This window comes from Sarcophilus harrisii, chromosome 4 (assembly GCF_902635505.1).
Source record: "Sarcophilus harrisii chromosome 4, mSarHar1.11, whole genome shotgun sequence".
NCBI classification, from domain to species: Eukaryota; Metazoa; Chordata; class Mammalia; order Dasyuromorphia; family Dasyuridae; genus Sarcophilus; species Sarcophilus harrisii.
In genome coordinates this window covers 288,650,067-288,667,557 of record NC_045429.1, presented here as the reverse complement: position 1 = coordinate 288,667,557, position 17,491 = coordinate 288,650,067, and the positions used below count along the sequence as shown (strand labels likewise).

At 40.9% G+C, this 17,491-nt stretch overlaps 1 protein-coding gene across 3 annotated transcripts in view; it reads left to right on the top strand.

Annotated features, from left to right (window-relative positions):
* The first annotated feature begins 2,037 nt into the window (after positions 1-2,037).
* The window catches only part of KIF1C (kinesin family member 1C), a 28,629-nt gene continuing 13,175 nt past the window's right edge, over positions 2,038-17,491 (top strand). For 2 of the 3 annotated variants that reach the window (XR_004233739.1, XM_012550274.3), the window contains exons 1-15: positions 2,038-2,140; positions 2,362-2,494; positions 2,899-2,975; positions 3,221-3,400; positions 3,757-3,822; positions 3,947-4,125; positions 4,290-4,401; positions 4,703-4,780; positions 4,948-5,013; positions 5,132-5,207; positions 5,556-5,634; positions 5,858-6,003; positions 9,182-9,351; positions 9,527-9,606; positions 9,738-9,813. Coding sequence is in view for 2 of the 3 variants with exons in the window: in XM_012550274.3 (XP_012405728.1) it covers positions 2,389-2,494; positions 2,899-2,975; positions 3,221-3,400; positions 3,757-3,822; positions 3,947-4,125; positions 4,290-4,401; positions 4,703-4,780; positions 4,948-5,013; positions 5,132-5,207; positions 5,556-5,634; positions 5,858-6,003; positions 9,182-9,351; positions 9,527-9,606; positions 9,738-9,813 (1,491 nt within the window). In the remaining variant the exon portion in view is untranslated. Of the gene's footprint in view, positions 2,141-2,361; positions 2,499-2,898; positions 2,976-3,220; positions 3,401-3,756; positions 3,823-3,946; positions 4,126-4,289; positions 4,402-4,702; positions 4,781-4,947; positions 5,014-5,131; positions 5,208-5,555; positions 5,635-5,857; positions 6,004-9,181; positions 9,352-9,526; positions 9,607-9,737; positions 9,814-17,491 lie in introns of all 3 variants that reach the window. The other variant, XM_023504091.2, reaches the window with a different exon arrangement.

Genomic DNA, 17,491 nt, shown 5'->3' with positions numbered 1-17,491 from the left:
GGGGAGGGGGGAAAAGGGAGGGCGGGGGGGCCTAGGTACCTCCCCCCAGGCCTTGGGCCCGGGGCTGGGGAAAGACCCCCAGCGTCATCCGGAGCCTGGAGCAAGGGGGGCCAGGCCCCGAGGCCCGCCTCGGGGCCCCAGCAGCCTGGCACTATTCACGCGCACTGGAGGCTTTGGACAGGCGGCCCGGCCGGCCTGGGACCCCCTAGGGGCGCCCGGTGTCCCCGTCCCCCGCGGCTGCTGCCGGGGCTGATTGGGGAGGAAGGAGGGGCTTTGGAGTTGGCATTGGTCGGGCAGGGCTGGGCACCCTGGTATTTCCCTCCTCGTTCTCCGTTCTCTCTCCCGCCGCCCCCCTCCCCCGTGCCGCCGGCGATCGCCCTCGGCCTCGCCTGCAGCCAGTGCTTCTCCCTGGATCTCCATCTCCCGGAGTTCTAGCTCTCTTTTATCCCAGTTCAGTCTTCTTCCCTTTCTTCAGGCCCTATGCCTGGCCGCTTTGAGCACCATCCCTTCCTCCAAGCTCTGATTTATGCCCCACTTTCTTCCCAGCCAAGAGGCCATTCTACTTTTCTTGTATCCTAGTGGAGTGAGCCCCCACTGTCAGCTTGTTTATCCTCCTTAACTCAGTACCCAGCCCAGTGTCCCTGCTTTGCCTTTCCCCAGTGAGGAATTATAGGTCAGCACTATATTTCCGGAGGTAGCCGCCGGAATCTCACTTTGAGCTCTCTTTCTGCCACTGTCCAGACAGCTCTATCTCCCAATTTCTTCTCCCCTACCTCCCAAGCCCCAGCTTGTGGAACCCGAGGTAAAGCCCAACTCGAGGAAGACAGTAAATGGAATCTTGGGTGTGAAGAGGGAAATCTCAGGATCAGTAACTCCTCTTGCCCTCCCTGCCCTTGTTCTCTGTGGGCGTAGGCTGGCTCAGTCTCTCTCCTCCCAGGGTGTAGTCACCAGCTCATCCACATTCCTGGGCTCCTGCTTGACACCTTCCAGACCTTAGAGCTGGGGTCCTAGATCTGGGAGTGGAGTTGGGCTGTTTCCTTTTTTAAGGACCCAGGTATCTGGACATCCAAGCTCCCTTGTATTGATTCTTCCTCCTTCTCCCTATCCCATGAGGAACCCAGTATCATCTTTACTCATTCTTGGTAAGAGCATCATCCCCTGTCTCTAGAGAATTGTAGGGAAACAGGATGGCACCACCCTCCCAATCTCATTGTCCTTGGAAGGAACAGCTGGGATACTGGGGGCAGGTGGGTTTGAAAAATCTCAAAACAATAGTAGGTGATGTTTGGATCCCAGGTTCTGGCTGCTGACCCTCAAAGCCTGAAGACTTCTCTGTTCTTCCCTTTATTTTTCTACAATTACATTTAGAGACAGGCAGGTTGTATGTATATAATTTATATATAATCCAATGTACATTGCTAGTACCTTTTCACTGAGCTAGCTTACCTTCAATTTACCCTATATATATCTTGTATATGCATAATTGTTTGTATATTGCCTTTGTTATTAGGATGTGAACTCCTTGATGATACTTTTTCCCCTTTATATCCTCAGGGCTTAGCACAATATTGATTAATAAATGATTATCAACTGATCAGGCAGATGGGGTCAGAATTCTTCAGTGTAGGAAATTAGTTACAGATTTCTCATTGTTTTTCTCAGTTTCTTCTTTTTTCCCATTTTCTATCTACCTCGGAACTCTTCTCCATTTTAATTTCTTTATGTCCTGTCCTAGTTACTCCCCTATGTTTGATTATATTTTTCATTACTACTTCTCATCCATTCCTACAACCAAACTGTATCTTCCACTTACCCTTTATCTGAGGAGTCTGTGTCCTACCCTTTATTAGTGGATTTAGGATAGTTTTCCAAGTTTTTGATTTCGTCTTGGACAAAACTCACCATAGTTAGGCATTTAATTATCTCCTCCACTACCCTTCTACTATCTTGGCTATGCCTTCTAAATAGAACCGAGGGATTCCAGGGGGCTTCATCCAATATTCCCTACAGCTCAGTGTTATCATTTATCCCCCACAGCCTAGGAGCTACCAGGCCTAAAACAAAGGATGGGGCCCCCCTTACAAGGGCCAGCGGCAGCCAGAGGCAACACAGTATTCCCAACCTGGGGTCAGGACACCAGGTAACAAGCTTGGGAGTTGGAGGGGAGAAAGACATATAGGGCGAAGGAAAGCTAGGGTTGGAAGATGGAAGTGGGTTTCTGAGTGTGTGTATTGCTGGAAGGTTGGGAAAAGTAGGAGATATTTGGGTCCTTGAGGGGGGATGAAATGGTGGAATGGAAGTCTTTTGTTATCTCTTCTTTTCTTGGTGCTACCTGTACCATCTTCCCCTTCCGTTTTCCAGCTGAGTGGGGTGGGAGTCTCTAGGGCCATGGCAGGTGCCTCAGTGAAGGTTGCTGTGAGGGTACGACCCTTTAACGCCCGAGAGAGCAGCCATGATGCCAAGTGTGTGGTCAGCATGCAGGGCAACACCACCTGTGAGTGAGTCCCAGGGGCATTGGCAGGGATTTCTGGGATTGGGGGAAGGCTGGAGGACATTGGACATGCCCATTAGAGGCACTGGGAGGGTTTTAGGTGAGCATAGAGTAGGGGTGGGAGCAGTCCTTTCTCTTGTGTGTTCTCTGGGCCATGGGGGGGGAGGGAATAAGGAATGTTGGCCTCCAGCCCTGGTTGCCCAATCAGGGAGGCAGCTCAGTGGGAAGGCAGGTCTTAGGGAGCCAAAATTAGCTCTAGTGACTAGAGGGGGTTGGGGAATCTTAAATGGGAGCTGATCTGGGGCAGAGGGTTCCTGGTTCCCTGATCCAAGGGCTGAGGCTATGTGGGAAAAGAGTTCTGGAGTTTGGAGCCCAGTCCTGTCCTTACTTCATTTCCTTTTTGTTAGCTATCACTAACCCCAAGCAAAGCAAGGATGCTCCCAAAAGCTTCACCTTTGATTACTCCTACTGGTCCCACACCTCGGTAAGATTACTTATTTGGTGGGAGAGGGGAGACTGCAGGGGAAGATTTGAGGGGTGGGGAGTAGGACTAGGGTAGTGAGGAAGGCTTGGGAAAGGCAGGGGGTGTGGTTAGATTCTTGGGTTCTGGGTAGGGAATGGGGACTGGGAGACAAGATTCTTGAGTCCTGAATACTGAAGACCAAAACAACTTGTTCTCATCTCTTCCTTGCCCTGATACCTTATTTCTTTGTTCTTGAATCTTCTCAGGCAGAGGACCCTCAGTTTGCATCTCAGCTTCAAGTGTATCAGGATATTGGAGAAGAGATGCTGCTTCATGCCTTTGAGGGCTATAATGTCTGCATCTTTGCCTATGGACAGACAGGCGCTGGAAAATCCTATACCATGATGGGGAGGCAGGAGCCTGGACAGCAAGGCATTGTGCCTCAGGTATATCCCTCAGATATTCTAGGGAGAAGTAAAATGGGAGATCCCTGGGTCCCTGAGAGAAGTCAATGGCAAAGGACACAAATATCTGGTTTGAGGAAGGAAGGAAGGATTCAGGGTCAAGGGAGAGCCTGAAGATTAGAGGTTTAGAAAGCTTGGACCCAAGGGATTCTTGAGAATTTAGAAAGTACCTAGGCTTATGATGGAAGGAGAGCCTGAACTAGCTAGATGGGAAGAGAAAACTGGGTATTAGAACTAGGTTCCTTTTCTCGATTAGAGTGGCTTGGAAAAGTCTGACCCTTGTCTCCCTGTCCCCCCCCCTTTTTTTTTTTTTTTGGTTCCTTTTCTCTTTTCTTCAGCTCTGTGAGGACCTCTTCTCTCGAATTAGTGAGAACCAGAATGCTCAGTTGTCCTACTCTGTGGAGGTGAGAAAGGGACTCAGAGGAATTAAATATCTGAGTCCCTTGGGGACCCAGAAGTGGGTTAGGTGGGATAGAGAAACAAATTAAAACCAACCTCACACATGGATTATTATACCCTCTGCTCCAGGTGAGCTACATGGAGATCTATTGTGAGCGTGTACGGGACCTTTTGAACCCCAAAAGTAGGGGGGGTCTTCGGGTGCGAGAGCACCCCATCTTGGGCCCCTATGTTCAGGACCTGTCCAAGCTGGCAGTTACCTCCTATGCTGACATCGCTGACTTAATGGACTGTGGCAACAAGGCCCGGTGAGGAATGGTAGGGCCTGGGAGTCTGAGGGGAATAGCACTGGAAAGGGAGGAAGTTTGGGCCTGAAACTCTAAATGCCTGAATCTCAGGAAAAACCCTAGGGCTGATGAGGCTGGATCCTTGGATCCCTGGATCCCAATCTTCTCCTTTTCCCCTTTTTTAGCACGGTGGCTGCCACCAACATGAATGAGACCAGTAGCCGTTCTCATGCTGTCTTCACTATTGTTTTTACTCAGCGTTGTCATGACCAGTTCTCAGGACTGGACACAGAGAAGGTAGTATTTTCTGTCTCCCCTCTGCGTTTCTCACTTTTTGCTCTTGAACCTAAGACCCATTGCTTTTCCTCTCAGGGAAATCCTACTTTATTGGATAAAGTATGTCACTTTGATTCTGATCACCTTTCCTCCAATTTTTCAAAAAGAAAAAATAAATAATATATCTGTTTAAGTCACTGAGTAATTGTCCAAGTTTCTGCTAAGTAGTTCCATCATGTTTCCTCATTATTTTTGTCTCCTATGTTTTTTCCCCGGGCTAATTCATCACTTCTTGTTTCTTCTTTTAACTTTTAACCTCCAGGTCAGTAAAATTAGTTTGGTGGATCTGGCTGGGAGTGAACGAGCTGATTCTTCAGGAGCGCGGGGCATGAGGCTGAAGGTGAGAAGGAACTTGAAGATGTTGGGCATGTTATAGGAAGAGATCCATTTCTGATAATATGGAGTGAGGAATCTGGGAAGAATGTGGGGGTGGAGGAGGTTCTGTTGAGGGGCTAGGAGGAATTATTCAGAGGCCACCTCACTGCCCATTTTCTTCTCCCTTTCCAGGAAGGTGCCAATATAAATAAGTCCCTGACCACTTTAGGAAAAGTGATCTCAGCCCTAGCAGAAATGGTGAGACCTGGATCATTATTGGCAGAAAGAGGGAGTTATACTGGTGAAAGAGTTCCCATCTCATCCTACCTTGCACTAATTTGTTTGTTGTTGTTGTTGTTGTTGTTGTTATCTCTAGCAATCAAAGAAGCGGAAATCAGATTTCATCCCTTATAGGGATTCTGTGCTCACATGGCTGCTAAAGGAGAATTTAGGTGAGAGCTCTTATGCCTTGGCTTTTTTTATGTTGCTATCTCCCCTTGTGTTGAACTGATTATGGCATTGATTATTCTTTCCACTGTTATCCCTATAACCACTTAGTCACTTCATGCTTCCCACTAACTTCAGGACCTTTGCAGGGACTTCATACTTCTCTCATTGCTGCCAAGACTGTACTATTAACTTCATAATTCTCCCATTCTTCATTCCCTAAGTTCCCTGCCCTACCATGGTTCTCATTTTCTAGGTAATTACTATGTTCTAGGTAACTTCTTATACATACTTTCAGCCAGTTTGACGCCTGTTGAAATTCAGCCTCATTGGGTCTTCTAATTTATTTCCAGGAGGAAATTCACGCACAGCAATGATTGCTGCTTTAAGCCCTGCAGATATCAACTATGAAGAGACACTCAGCACCCTCAGGTTGGGATTCTGGGACACTGAAAGCATCAGATGGACAGACAGGGGAAGCCAGGGACTTAGGGGAGAGTTGCTTTAGACCTTGATTTAAGGGCTCTGTAGTGCCCTTCCTATATCTTTAGACATGTTGATTGATTGGAAGAGATGGAGAAGCAGACAGACAAACAGACCATAAAAGGGAGCTGGCTGAAGTCTAGGCTGCCCTGACCCTCCATCCCTGCCTCAGATATGCAGACCGTACCAAGCAGATCCGCTGTAATGCAGTTATCAATGAAGACCCTAATGCACGGCTGATCAGAGAGCTACAGGAGGAGGTAGCCCGGCTCCGAGACCTGCTGCTGGCTCAAGGGCTCTCAGCCTCTGCTCTGGGAGGTATAGGGGACTGGGAGGTTGGGAGTTGGGTTTCCATTTTATCTACCATCAGGTTCCTCACCTGTATGTGGTTAGGGTATTCCTTAATGTTGGTGTTTTGGATGAATTCAATTCAACAAATATTTATTATTAAGTGTTTACTTATTTCTTAGATAATGAAGAGCCAGGAGAGCTGTTCATAAAACTTGTTAAGTAGAACAAAGTTCATAGCTAATACCATGGAGAGAATCAGGATTCAGAATTATTTTGATAGATCAGAATTCTGGGACTAAGCCAGTAAGACAATATAGGGGAAAATGGAAATTCCTATAGTTACGTTTAAAAAATTACTATTATATGAGCAGGACCAGGAGATCATTATATACTTCAACAACAATACTAGATGATGACTAGTCCTGATGGATCAGGCCATCCTCAGCAACAAGATCAACCAAATCATTTCTAATGGAGCAGTAATGAACTGAACTAACTATACCCAGAAAAAGAACTCTGGGAGATGACTAAAAACCATTACATTGAATTCCCAGTCCCTATATTTATGCACACCTGCATCTTTGATTTCCTTCACAAGCTAATTGTACAATAATTCAGAGTCTGATTCTTTTTGTACAGCAAAATAATGTTTTGGTCATGTATACTTATTGTGTATCTAAGTTATATTTTAATATATTTAACATCTACTGGTCATCCTGCCATTTAGGGGAGGGGGTGGGGGGGGGGTAAGAGGTGAAAAATTGGAACAAGAGGTTTGGCAATTGTTAATGCTGTAAAGTTACCCATGTATATATCCTGTAAATTAAAGGCTATTAAATAAAAAAAAAAAAAATTACTATTATAAGTATAGAGACTTGGCTTGGCAGCAGTTATTAAATAAAGAGTTGGGAATTTCAGAAGTGTAGGAAGTCTAGATCATAGGAAGGTTATAACTATTCTATTTTGAGTCATTTTTAAAGAAAAGTTGATTAGTTGGAACATGATTAAAAGAAAAGATTAAGGGAGAATACAAAATTGTCTTATTCTTTATACAAACCACAATGTTGGCAATAATGACCAACAGCTGGTATTTATAAAAAATCTTTAAGGTTTGCAGAGCACCTTACAATTAATATCTTGTTTAAATCTCTGTAACTATCTCCATTTTACATATGAAAACACTGAGGCAAGCAGAGCTAAAGTGACATGATCTGGATTACATAGCCAAGTGTCATAGGATTTGAACTCGCATCTTTCTGACTACTAGACAGGTCTTGTACCCTATCTTCTGTGCCACTCAGTTGATATTATCATTCCCATCTCTGACCTTAAAGAACATGAAAGATAACCATGTGGCAGGGAAAGTAGATTTATTTCTTATTGTTTTAGAGGGCAGAACTGATGGATGAAATGTTAACAAGGGAGATTTAGTCTCAGTATGGAATGGATGAATTGAACTACTTAATGAGGTGGTCAGTGAATTCTGTTCTTGAAGATGTTCAAGTGGAGTTGAAGAACATCATTTCTTTTCCCTATCCTCCTTCCAAACTTTCCCCTATACCGAAATTTACTGTTTCTTTTAAGGACATTCAACACTATCTTTTTTATTTGGATTCATCCCTCATTCTTATATTCAATCAGTTGCCAAGTCTTGGTGATATTACCTTCTTTAGTCTATCTCTGTTGTTTTTTTTTAATTTTTATTATAGCTTTTTATTTACAGGACCTATGCATGGGTAAATTTTCATCATTGACCCTTGTAAAACCTTCTGTTCCAACTTTTCCCATCCTTCCCCCTACCCCCTTCCCTAGGTGGCAGGTAGACTAATACATGTTAAATATGTTAAGGTATATGTTAAACAATATTTGTATGCATATTTATACAGTTATCTTGTTGCACAAGAAAAATCGGATTTAGAAATAAGGTAAAAATAACCTGAGAAGGAAAACAAAAATGCAAGCGGACAAAAACAGGAGTGGAAATGCCATGTTGTGGTCCACACTCATTTCCCATAGTTCTTTCACTGGGTGTAGCTGGTTCTCTTCATTATTGAACAATTGGAACTGATTTGATTCATTTCATTGTTGAAGAGGGCCATGTCCCCCAGAATTGATCATCATATAGTATTGTTGTGGAAATGTATAATGATCTCCTGGTCCTGCTCATTTCACTCAGCATCAGTTCATGTAAGTTTCTCCAGGCCTTTCTGAAATCATCCTGCTGGTCCTTTCTTACAGAACAATAATATTCCATAACATTCATATACCACAACTTATTCAGCCATTCTCCAATTTATGGGCATCCATTCATTTTCCAGTTTCTAGCCACTACAAAAAGGGTTGCCACAAACATTTTTACACATACAGGTCCCTTTCCCTTCTTTAGAATCTCTTTGGAATATAAGCCCAGTAGTAACACTGCTGCATCAAAGGGTATGCCTTGTCCTTGTTTCAATATAATTATTGTCCTAGTTCAGGGCCCCAGGGCCTCATCCCATGTTGCCCAAACCATTAAAATAACCTCTTAATTGGTTTCTCTGCCTCTCCTCTCTTGCCTCTTCAATTCATCTTTTACAAAATTACCAAAATAATCTTAGATTATAGGTATCCTCCTATTTTTATTTTAAATGTTTTCTTATTTTTAGGAGGCAATATGAACATTTCAGTCTGGCATTTAAAGCCCCCCATAACTTGGCACCAACATATTCTAGACTTGATAATTCATATTACTCTTTAGTATTCTCAATTGTAGCTAAACTGGCCCTCTAGCTATTCTCTGAATTTAATGTACCATTTCTTATTTTTATTCCTTGTCACAAGCTATCCTGTAGTCCCTAACCCTCCCTCCTCTTTCTTAGAATCTTTATTATCTAGCTCAGATGACATTGACCTGGAAGCCTTGCCTCTTTTTTCTAGTTTGTTCTTCAGATTACTTTGTATTTATTTATCTTTGGACATGTACCTGCTCAATAAAACAAAGGCTTTTTGAGGGCAGAGAGTCTCTGTATCATCCCTGCTGTGTAGTATTTAAGAGTTTCATATACTGAATTGTTAATAGCTGTAGGAAGGATTTTTGCTCTGGAATAGATGTTTTCTAAATTCTTTTCTGTTTCTGTAACATTCCGTGATTCTAGATGTCTTTTTCTTTGTATTTCAGGGTATTTTTTAAAAGACTCATTGTCTCTTACCTCTTTCTCTGCCCCAGTTGCAAAGCTAGAAAAGGGAAGCTGTGAAACTGGCTTGCCTGCTCTGCCATCCCCACCTGCCCCAGACTCACCTTTAAGTACGCCAGTTCACAATGGGGAGCTGGAGTCATCATTTTCTTCTAATGCTGAGTCCCATATTGGACCTGAGGAAGCTATGGAGAGACTACAGGTAAGAAACCTGGGGACTCAGCTGCTGGGAAAACAATTTTGAGAATACCACAGTTTCTTGGAGTGGGAGGGAGCTGAGGCTTTATGTGTTTGAGAGATACTTGTATTATGATTTCTTGTATTCATGAGAGATACTTGTGAGGGGATGTGCTGACCCATTGTCTCTTTGGATCCAGGAGACAGAAAAGATCATTGCAGAGCTAAATGAAACTTGGGAGGAGAAACTACGTAAGACAGAAGCTCTAAGAATGGAGAGGTATGGGATTGTGATGTCTTTGGTTGCCTAGGTTTTCAGAAAGGGATTGGGTTATTTGTCCCTATGGAGAAGGAAAAGCAAAGGAAGAGCGAAAGGGAAGCAATATGAGCATCTCTTTTCCTTACCCACAGAGAAGCATTGCTGGCAGAGATGGGTGTAGCTGTACGAGAAGATGGGGGGACTGTGGGCGTCTTTTCCCCCAAGAAGGTGAGGAGGCCAGGTGAAGAATCAAAGGGAAGTCTACAGTAATGAGGGGAAGAGTGGTAGGGTTGGTGGGCAAAAGAAATATTTTTATTTGATTGTGTTGTCTCCCCTTGTGATCTGTCCCTCTGGTATCACTAACCTTTTTCTCTTGGTTTCTTCCCACACCATCTCATCTCTATCTTTTACCTCCCTCCTCAGTTACTTAAATTGCCTCCATGTCTCACTCTGTAGGGGCCTGCAGAAGTCAGCCATTTATAAAAGCACCTACTGTATACCAGGAACTGGGATTGCAAGGACAAAGGTAGAAATCTCCTCTTGGGAATTCAAGGACAAATCCTACCCACGAGGAAACTTACATCCTAATGCAGGAGATAAGTTATACATATAAATATGTACAACATAAATATAAAGTGAATAAATACAAAGTAGCTAAGTACCAGCATGATTTGGAAGAAAAACATCAGCAATTGGAGGGATAGGAAAAGCTTCTGGCAGAAGATGGTGTTTGAGATATATCTTAACAGAAGAAAGATTCTTTGGAGCCAAAGAAGAGGAATCCAGGTGTGGGATAAGGCAATGCAGAGGCACAGATGTGAGAGACAGTTTATCATGTGTAAGGAACAGAGAGAAGGTCAGTATGACAAGGACTGCAGCATATGGAGGGGAAAATGATGTCCAGTGAGGCTGAAAAGATTCGTATAGAGCTTTTAAAAGCTAACCAGAGGGTGGTGGGGTTTTGTTTTTATCTTGGAGACAATAGAAAGCCATCAGGAGCAAACCTAGGATAGTATTAAGAACTATTACTTTGGCAGCAGTGTGTAGGATGTTGGTAGTAAGAAACTTGTGAAAGGAGGCCAGTTAGGAGAGTGTTGGAATAATGTAGCAGGACTGAATGAGGGCTTGAACTGGAAGTGGAAAGAAAGATGTGATGGAAAAGATGTGGAAGTAGAAATGGTAAGATGGCACCTGATTAGCTATCTAGGATTAGATAGAATGAGGAGTCCAACATGATACTGAAGTTATGAACTTGGGATAGAGGTATCTTTGGCAAAAATGGGGAGGTTTGGGAGAAGGGAGGATTTTGGGAAAAAGAATGAGTTTAGTTTTAGACACTGAGTTCCTTTGGAACCTCTCATTTCAAATGTCCATATAGGCATTTTGTGATGCAAGACTGAAGCTCAATAGAGACAGGAGAAAGATCTATCCTAGTCATCTACAGAGAGATGGTAAACACATGGGAATTATTGAAATTATCAAGATAAAGAATCTTGGAGAGATGTTCTTAACTCCTTCTTTGATCTCTTTGATAGTGTGGTAAAGATTATGGACTCCTCACAATAATGGTTTTTTAAATGCATAAAATAAAACTAACAGAAAACAATTATGTAGAAATAGTTTATCAAAATATTAAAATAACTAATTTATGGTTAAGGAACTGTGGTATAGAGAGAGAAGAAAAGAGAATCTAAAATATAACCCTGGGGACATCCACAGTAAGGATGCATGTTATGGATGATGAGCCAGCCAAGGAAATTGAGAAAAAGCTATCAGATAAGTAGGAGAATCAGAAGAGAGCAGAAGTACAAAAACCCAAAGTAGAGAGAATATAGGAGGCGAAAGTGGTCAGCAGAGTTAAATTCAGTTGAAAGGTGAAGAATGAAAACTGAAAAAGAACCATGAGATTTGGTAATTAAAAGAGATTATTGACAACATTGCTGAGAATATTTTCATTTGAGTGATGAGCTCAGAAGCCACAATGCAAAAAAGTGTAAGTGAAAAGAGGAATTGGAGGCAACAAAATATAAACAGCTTTTTCTAGGAGTTTGTCTAATAAAAGGGAAACAAGATGTAGCATGGTTTGAGGGATGGTAGGGCCTAATGAAAGTTTTTTTTTTTTTTTTTTTTTTTTTTTTTAAGATAAAGGAGACATACTTAAATATATTGTTGAAGGCAGTAGGAAAGGAGCCATCCCTTAAGAGTTCATAGTTTGCTTAGAGAGACTAATGAACATTAAGATTAGTGCCAAATTGTATAGTTCTGATTCTGAAGATTCAGAAAAAGATAAGATTTCTGGATGCTAGAATAGGCAATAAATGCTTCATGGAAGGAGAAATTGAGTTAAGTTTTTAAGGATGAGAAGTATTTGTATAGGCAGAGTAAAATGGGAGAAAACACTGCAGTCTTCTAATATTCACTGAATAAAGACATTCGATTGAATTTAAGACATTTCAGCATAGTAAATGTAAAAGTAGAAATGGAATTATCTTGGTTTGTGTACAGAACCATGAGGAGACTAATTTGGGGCAGATACTTCATACTGGATAGTTGGGATTATTCATCTAAAACTGGAAGACTAATTCCAGGCTAAACAGTTTGGGCTTGATAACACAGGGCAGGAAGGAGGTTCTAAAGCAAGGGAAGGACATGATGAAGACATGAAAGAATATGAAGTGATTTGGGATGATATTTTGGTTGGGCCTCAGAGGGCTCCAGTTGGAATAAATAGAAATTGCAAAGAGGCAAATCTATGTCTGATGTCAGGGAAAGCTTCTAACATTAGAACTGTTCTGTAATTAAAAAGAGGAGGTACACTCTTCTCTGGTGATTTTTACATACAATTTAAAAGATGATTTGTTGGTTATCACTGCTTTTGAGTTAGGGTTGGATTAGATTGGATTAGGGACCCTTCCGAATCTAAAATTCTGACTATGAAATTGTTTTAGGAAGATTAGTCTAGCAACCATGTGCAGGATACATTAAAAATAAAGAGGTAATAGAAATGGAGACCATACAAAATTATCAATTTATAGAATTCAAGCAATGGAAGGTTGTTATGCCTAACTTTCAGTTGATCATCGCCTTCAGTTGCTTTAGCAAACGATTTCAGAGGCCTTATCCAGTCTGTTGTCCAGATGTTCCCCATCCCTTTCAAGGAAAGGAAGCCTATTCTTCTCTTAATTTTTTTTTTTTTTTTACTATTTTTCCTTTTTGTTTGATTATATTTATTTGCTTATTGTCTCCCTCATTAGATTGTGATCTCCTTGCTGTCTTTTCCTCTTTGTATCCCCAGTGCTTAACACAGTGCTTGGCACATAGTTGGCTCTTAATTTTGGCTTGAAGGTTTGCAAAGTGCTTATACATACATCATCCAATTTAAACCTTATAGCAACTCTTTGGGGGTAGATAATACTTAGTGTTATTTTGCATTTCAGGAAATCAAGATCCAGAGAGGTTAGGTAATTTGCCTAAGTGTCCAAAGTAATATCTGAACTCAGACCTTCCTGGATTTCAAATCGAGCCTTTCAATCAGCATGGCCAGCCTGCCTTTCAGTGATAGAGAGCTTAAAAAACCAAGTCCAATATTTGGAACTAATCAGATCCCTGCCAAAGGAGAGGACATTCTCAAGATGGGGTGGTCAACAATGCTGCATGCTACACAGATGTCGAGAAGCAAAAGGACTAAGAGATGATAAGAAGGAAGTCATTGTTAGTGTCTGAGAGAACTATTTCAAAAAAGTGTAGGGGCAGCAGTGAGGCTTAATGATTACAAGAATCAGCAAATGAATTTGTGTTTGGGGGACTTTAAATGAGCCTTCTTTAGGAGGTGAGAGATTGACATGTGTACTTTATTTTTTTTTTTTTTCAGTCACTTGTGAGAATGAATATGTTAGAGGGGGAATTAATTAATTGAGGAACCCTAGGTTCAAAACCCATCTCTTATTCTTATTTCCTTTGTGATCTGGGGCAAGTCACTTAACTGTCCTAGACTTGTTTCCTCTTGAAATGAGAGGGTTGGATTGGACAACCTCTGAACTATTTTTAACTTGAAATCAGTGTATATTCCTAGTATATGACTGTGGGCCTTTTAGTGAGTTCTTTCTTTTGTAATATGGGGATAAGTACTTGTAACAAGTGCCTCATAGAACTGTCTTGAGGAAAGTACTTTCTGAATTTTAGAGTGTTGTAGAAATGTGAGTTACTTGGCAAGAATGTGTGGTGCAGAGTAAAGTGGAAAGGTAAATTCTCGTGATGTGAAAGAAAATTGTTTCCTTTTGAAACTGGAGGGAAGGATAAGATGATACAGATGAAATGAAGAGAATGTTATATGAAGGGTTCTTATCAGTAATCTCAATCTGATTTTTTTATTAATTAGTTAACAGGCATTTATTAAACTTCTGCCATGTGCCAGGCCTTGTCTTAGATGCTAATTATACAAAAACAGAAATGACAGCCCTGGCCCTGAGAGAGTTTACTAAGGAAAAATACATCATATACATAGTTAGATAAAGACAAAACAGTTGAATAAGGAGAGGTCACTAACAACTGGGAAGTATAGGGGAAGGCTTCATATATTAAAATGAGGAGAGAATAGAAATAAAGAGGCCAATAGGCTATTGCAGTCATTTATACAAGAGGCAATGAAAGCCCAAATTAAGGAAGTTGCTGTGTTAATGTAGGGAAAGGGTTGTATGGGATGATATAGAAACATTAGCCACAAAACTTGGCAGCTGACAGTATTGGGGACAAAGAGGAAGAGGGACCAGTTACTAATGACCGAGGTTACAAACCTGTACTTAAACAAGATGCTCTATCTCTTTACTGTGCATTTGAACTGTCCTTCTTTGCAACTTCTGTGGTCTCCCTCCGTATCTCTGTCTTCTGGGGTCCTTCAAGTCCTAGCTAGCTAAAGTCCCACCTTCTACAGGAAACCTTTCCTGATCCCTTTTAATTTCACTATCCCTTTATGTGTTATTTCCTTTTATTCTGTCTATAATTTGAATGATACACTGTTTACACATTGTCTCTCCCACTAAAGTGTGAGCAAGAAGTAAAAAGGGAAAGGGAGGTAGTCTGGAATGACTGGGTAGAAGATAGTGGCTAGTCTGAAGAAGCACAGTCCCTGAGAGTTCAGCCCTTGACTTAGTTCCTCTTGGAAATGGACTCCATAGATCAAGTTTTGGAGAATAAGGTAGCAACGGCTGAAAGTTGGTGGGAGATGAACTAGGAGAGGACAGGGGGTGATTGAGTCAGCCGTTTACAGGAAAGTAGAAGAATTTAGTACTTAAAGGAGTGAGTTTCAGTTGCATGTTGGGGTTAGAAGCCAGCAGCAAGACTTTGAGAAGGAGGAGGTTAAGAGTTGTAATTAGCCTTTTATGACTTTGTGAAAGATAAAAAAGATAAAGGAAAATAGTGGATCGGAGGTTCCTCCCTTTAAAGATTTATTGATCTTATTGATCTCTTGTTTTTTACATTGTTGTTTTGGTGTACTACTCTCACTCCTAATTGAACCCTCCTTTGTAACAAAACAACTAAATAAAACTGATCTACAAAACAACTGCTTATAAGAGAATGTAACAGTCTGTACTAGTAATTCTCCCTTTTCTTTTGAGAGGAGTGAAGTGTGTTTTATTAGCTGTTTTCTGGAACCAAGATTAGTCACTGTATAAAATGTAAAATTTTTTTTTGTACTGTTGTTTCAATTTAGTTGTGGGAGAAATAGATTTATTACTCTGCATTTGGGGCACAAGCCTGGCAGAGAGATCTATTATTTTAATTATTCTAATTCTGAGAACTTCTGCTCAAAGAGAAAAATTTCAAAGAAGACAGACTTTCCCCATGGTTTCATAAATCTTGTAAAAGCCATCTTTGATTTGCAATTTGTAATCTGCCCAAAGACAGATTACAAAGACATAACTCTACAGTAAGATCTCAGGTGAAAGTTCTGTAAACATTTATGATTCATCAAACTGAAAGTAGTTCCTTACCTTACCCTAGAATTATTTTGCTGAAACTTTTCATTCCCTTTTAAATCCTTTTCCTTTTTTTTATTATAGCTTTTTATTTATAAAACATATGCATGGGTAATTTTTCAACATTGACCCTTTCAAAACCTTCTGTTTCAATTTTTCCCCTCCTTCTTCCCACCCCTTCCCCTAGATGGCAAGTTGTTCAGTACATGTTAAATATGTTAAAATATGTTAAATCCAATATATGTATACATATTTATACAGTTATCTTGCTACACAAGAAAAACCGAATCTAGAAAGAAAAAAAAACCTGGGAAGGAAAATAAAACAAAAATGCAAGCACATAATAACAGAATGAATGGAAATGCTATGTTGTAGACCATACTCATTTCCCACAGTTCTCTCTCTGGGTGTAGCTGATTCTCTTCATTACTGAACATATTGGAACTGGTTTGAATCATCTCATTGTAGAAGAGAGCCACATCCATGTATAATGATCTCCTGGTTCTGCTTATTTCACTTAGCATCAATTCATATAAGTCTCTCCAGGCCTCTCTGAAATCATCCTTCTGGTCATTTCTTATAGAACAATAGTATTCCATAGCATTCATATACCACAATTTATTCAGCCATTCTCCAATTGATGTTAAATCATTTCCCTTAAGGATTCTGGTCATAGGTGAATTCAGGGGGTATTAAGTCATCAAAGCATTATCCTAATCATTTTGGAAAAGTGTCATCTTTGAGCTAATCAGACTTTTTTTTTTTTTTTTTTTTTTTTTTTTTTTTTTTTTTTTTTAGAAATGAGGTCTTCAAAAAGAATGCTATAAGATGATTTCAGTGCAGGTCATTGTTTCAGAATCAATAGCACAGTTGATAAGTTTCTCATTTAGATGTGTAGTCCAAAGATTTTGGGCTAGGATACTGAGAACATGGCTTTTTAAAAATATTTCTAAAAGGGATGAGGGAGGCCTAATGTTTTTCCACGTGGTCTTTGTAAAAAAAAAAAAATAGTATTTTGTTCTGTATCTGCTTTACTTGGTAATGATTTGATCAGTGCAATAGAGTAACTTTCTTCATGAGAGCAGGAGCTGAGGAGCAGATTGGTACAGGGGAAAGAATGCTGCATTTGGAGTCAGAGAAGCTGGGTGTGATCTTGGGCAAGTTGCCTAGCCTTTGGATTTCAAGGTTGAACCAGCTCTTCCAGCTGTAAATCTGTGATGCTGGAAGGTAGGCCATGAGTATATAAACCAGGTTTGGGATTTTGTAGGACTTAAGACAAAGGTGTTGTTTTTAACTCATTAACTATAGGGTTAAAACTGAAAGGAGGGAAGTGATAATGGTCTGAGAGAGTACAGGAAGTGGAGGTTGTGATGGACTCCCTTCTAGCTCTCAGTCTATTACTGTAATCTTTTATGGAAAAGTGAAGCTAAAGGGGAAATGGAAACACAAGAGAGATGATCAAAAAAGGAAATGTCAGAGACCAAAATACTGAAAATGGCCAGTTTTGGCTAATGGCAAAAAGTGAACTAAGGGACCAGTCAGTTTGAGGGACTTCAGGATTTATCTTGAAATTCTGGAGTAGGAGGTCAGGGGTTAGTAGAGAGGAAATCAGCTACTAAATTACTTGAGATAGAGGGGAGTAATAGTAGAGCTGTATGACTGTCAAAAGAAAAGAGATAGGTTTAGTGTTGGGAGCAGAGTGAGCAGATCTGAAAGTGGTTTTGAGATGCAAAGGATATATGCTCTGTGCCCAGTGTTAGGGGCACATGAAAAAAGGTGCATTGTAGAGTCTGTCTTTTGGAGACAACCCGGTTTCTGAGAGTGTTAAGAAAATGTAAAGAATATGAAAGGAAGAAATCTTAGATGAGGGGATATTTGTCAAAGATTAAGCCAGGGTTCTAGAACCTGGGGTTTGGGTTTCATAATGACAG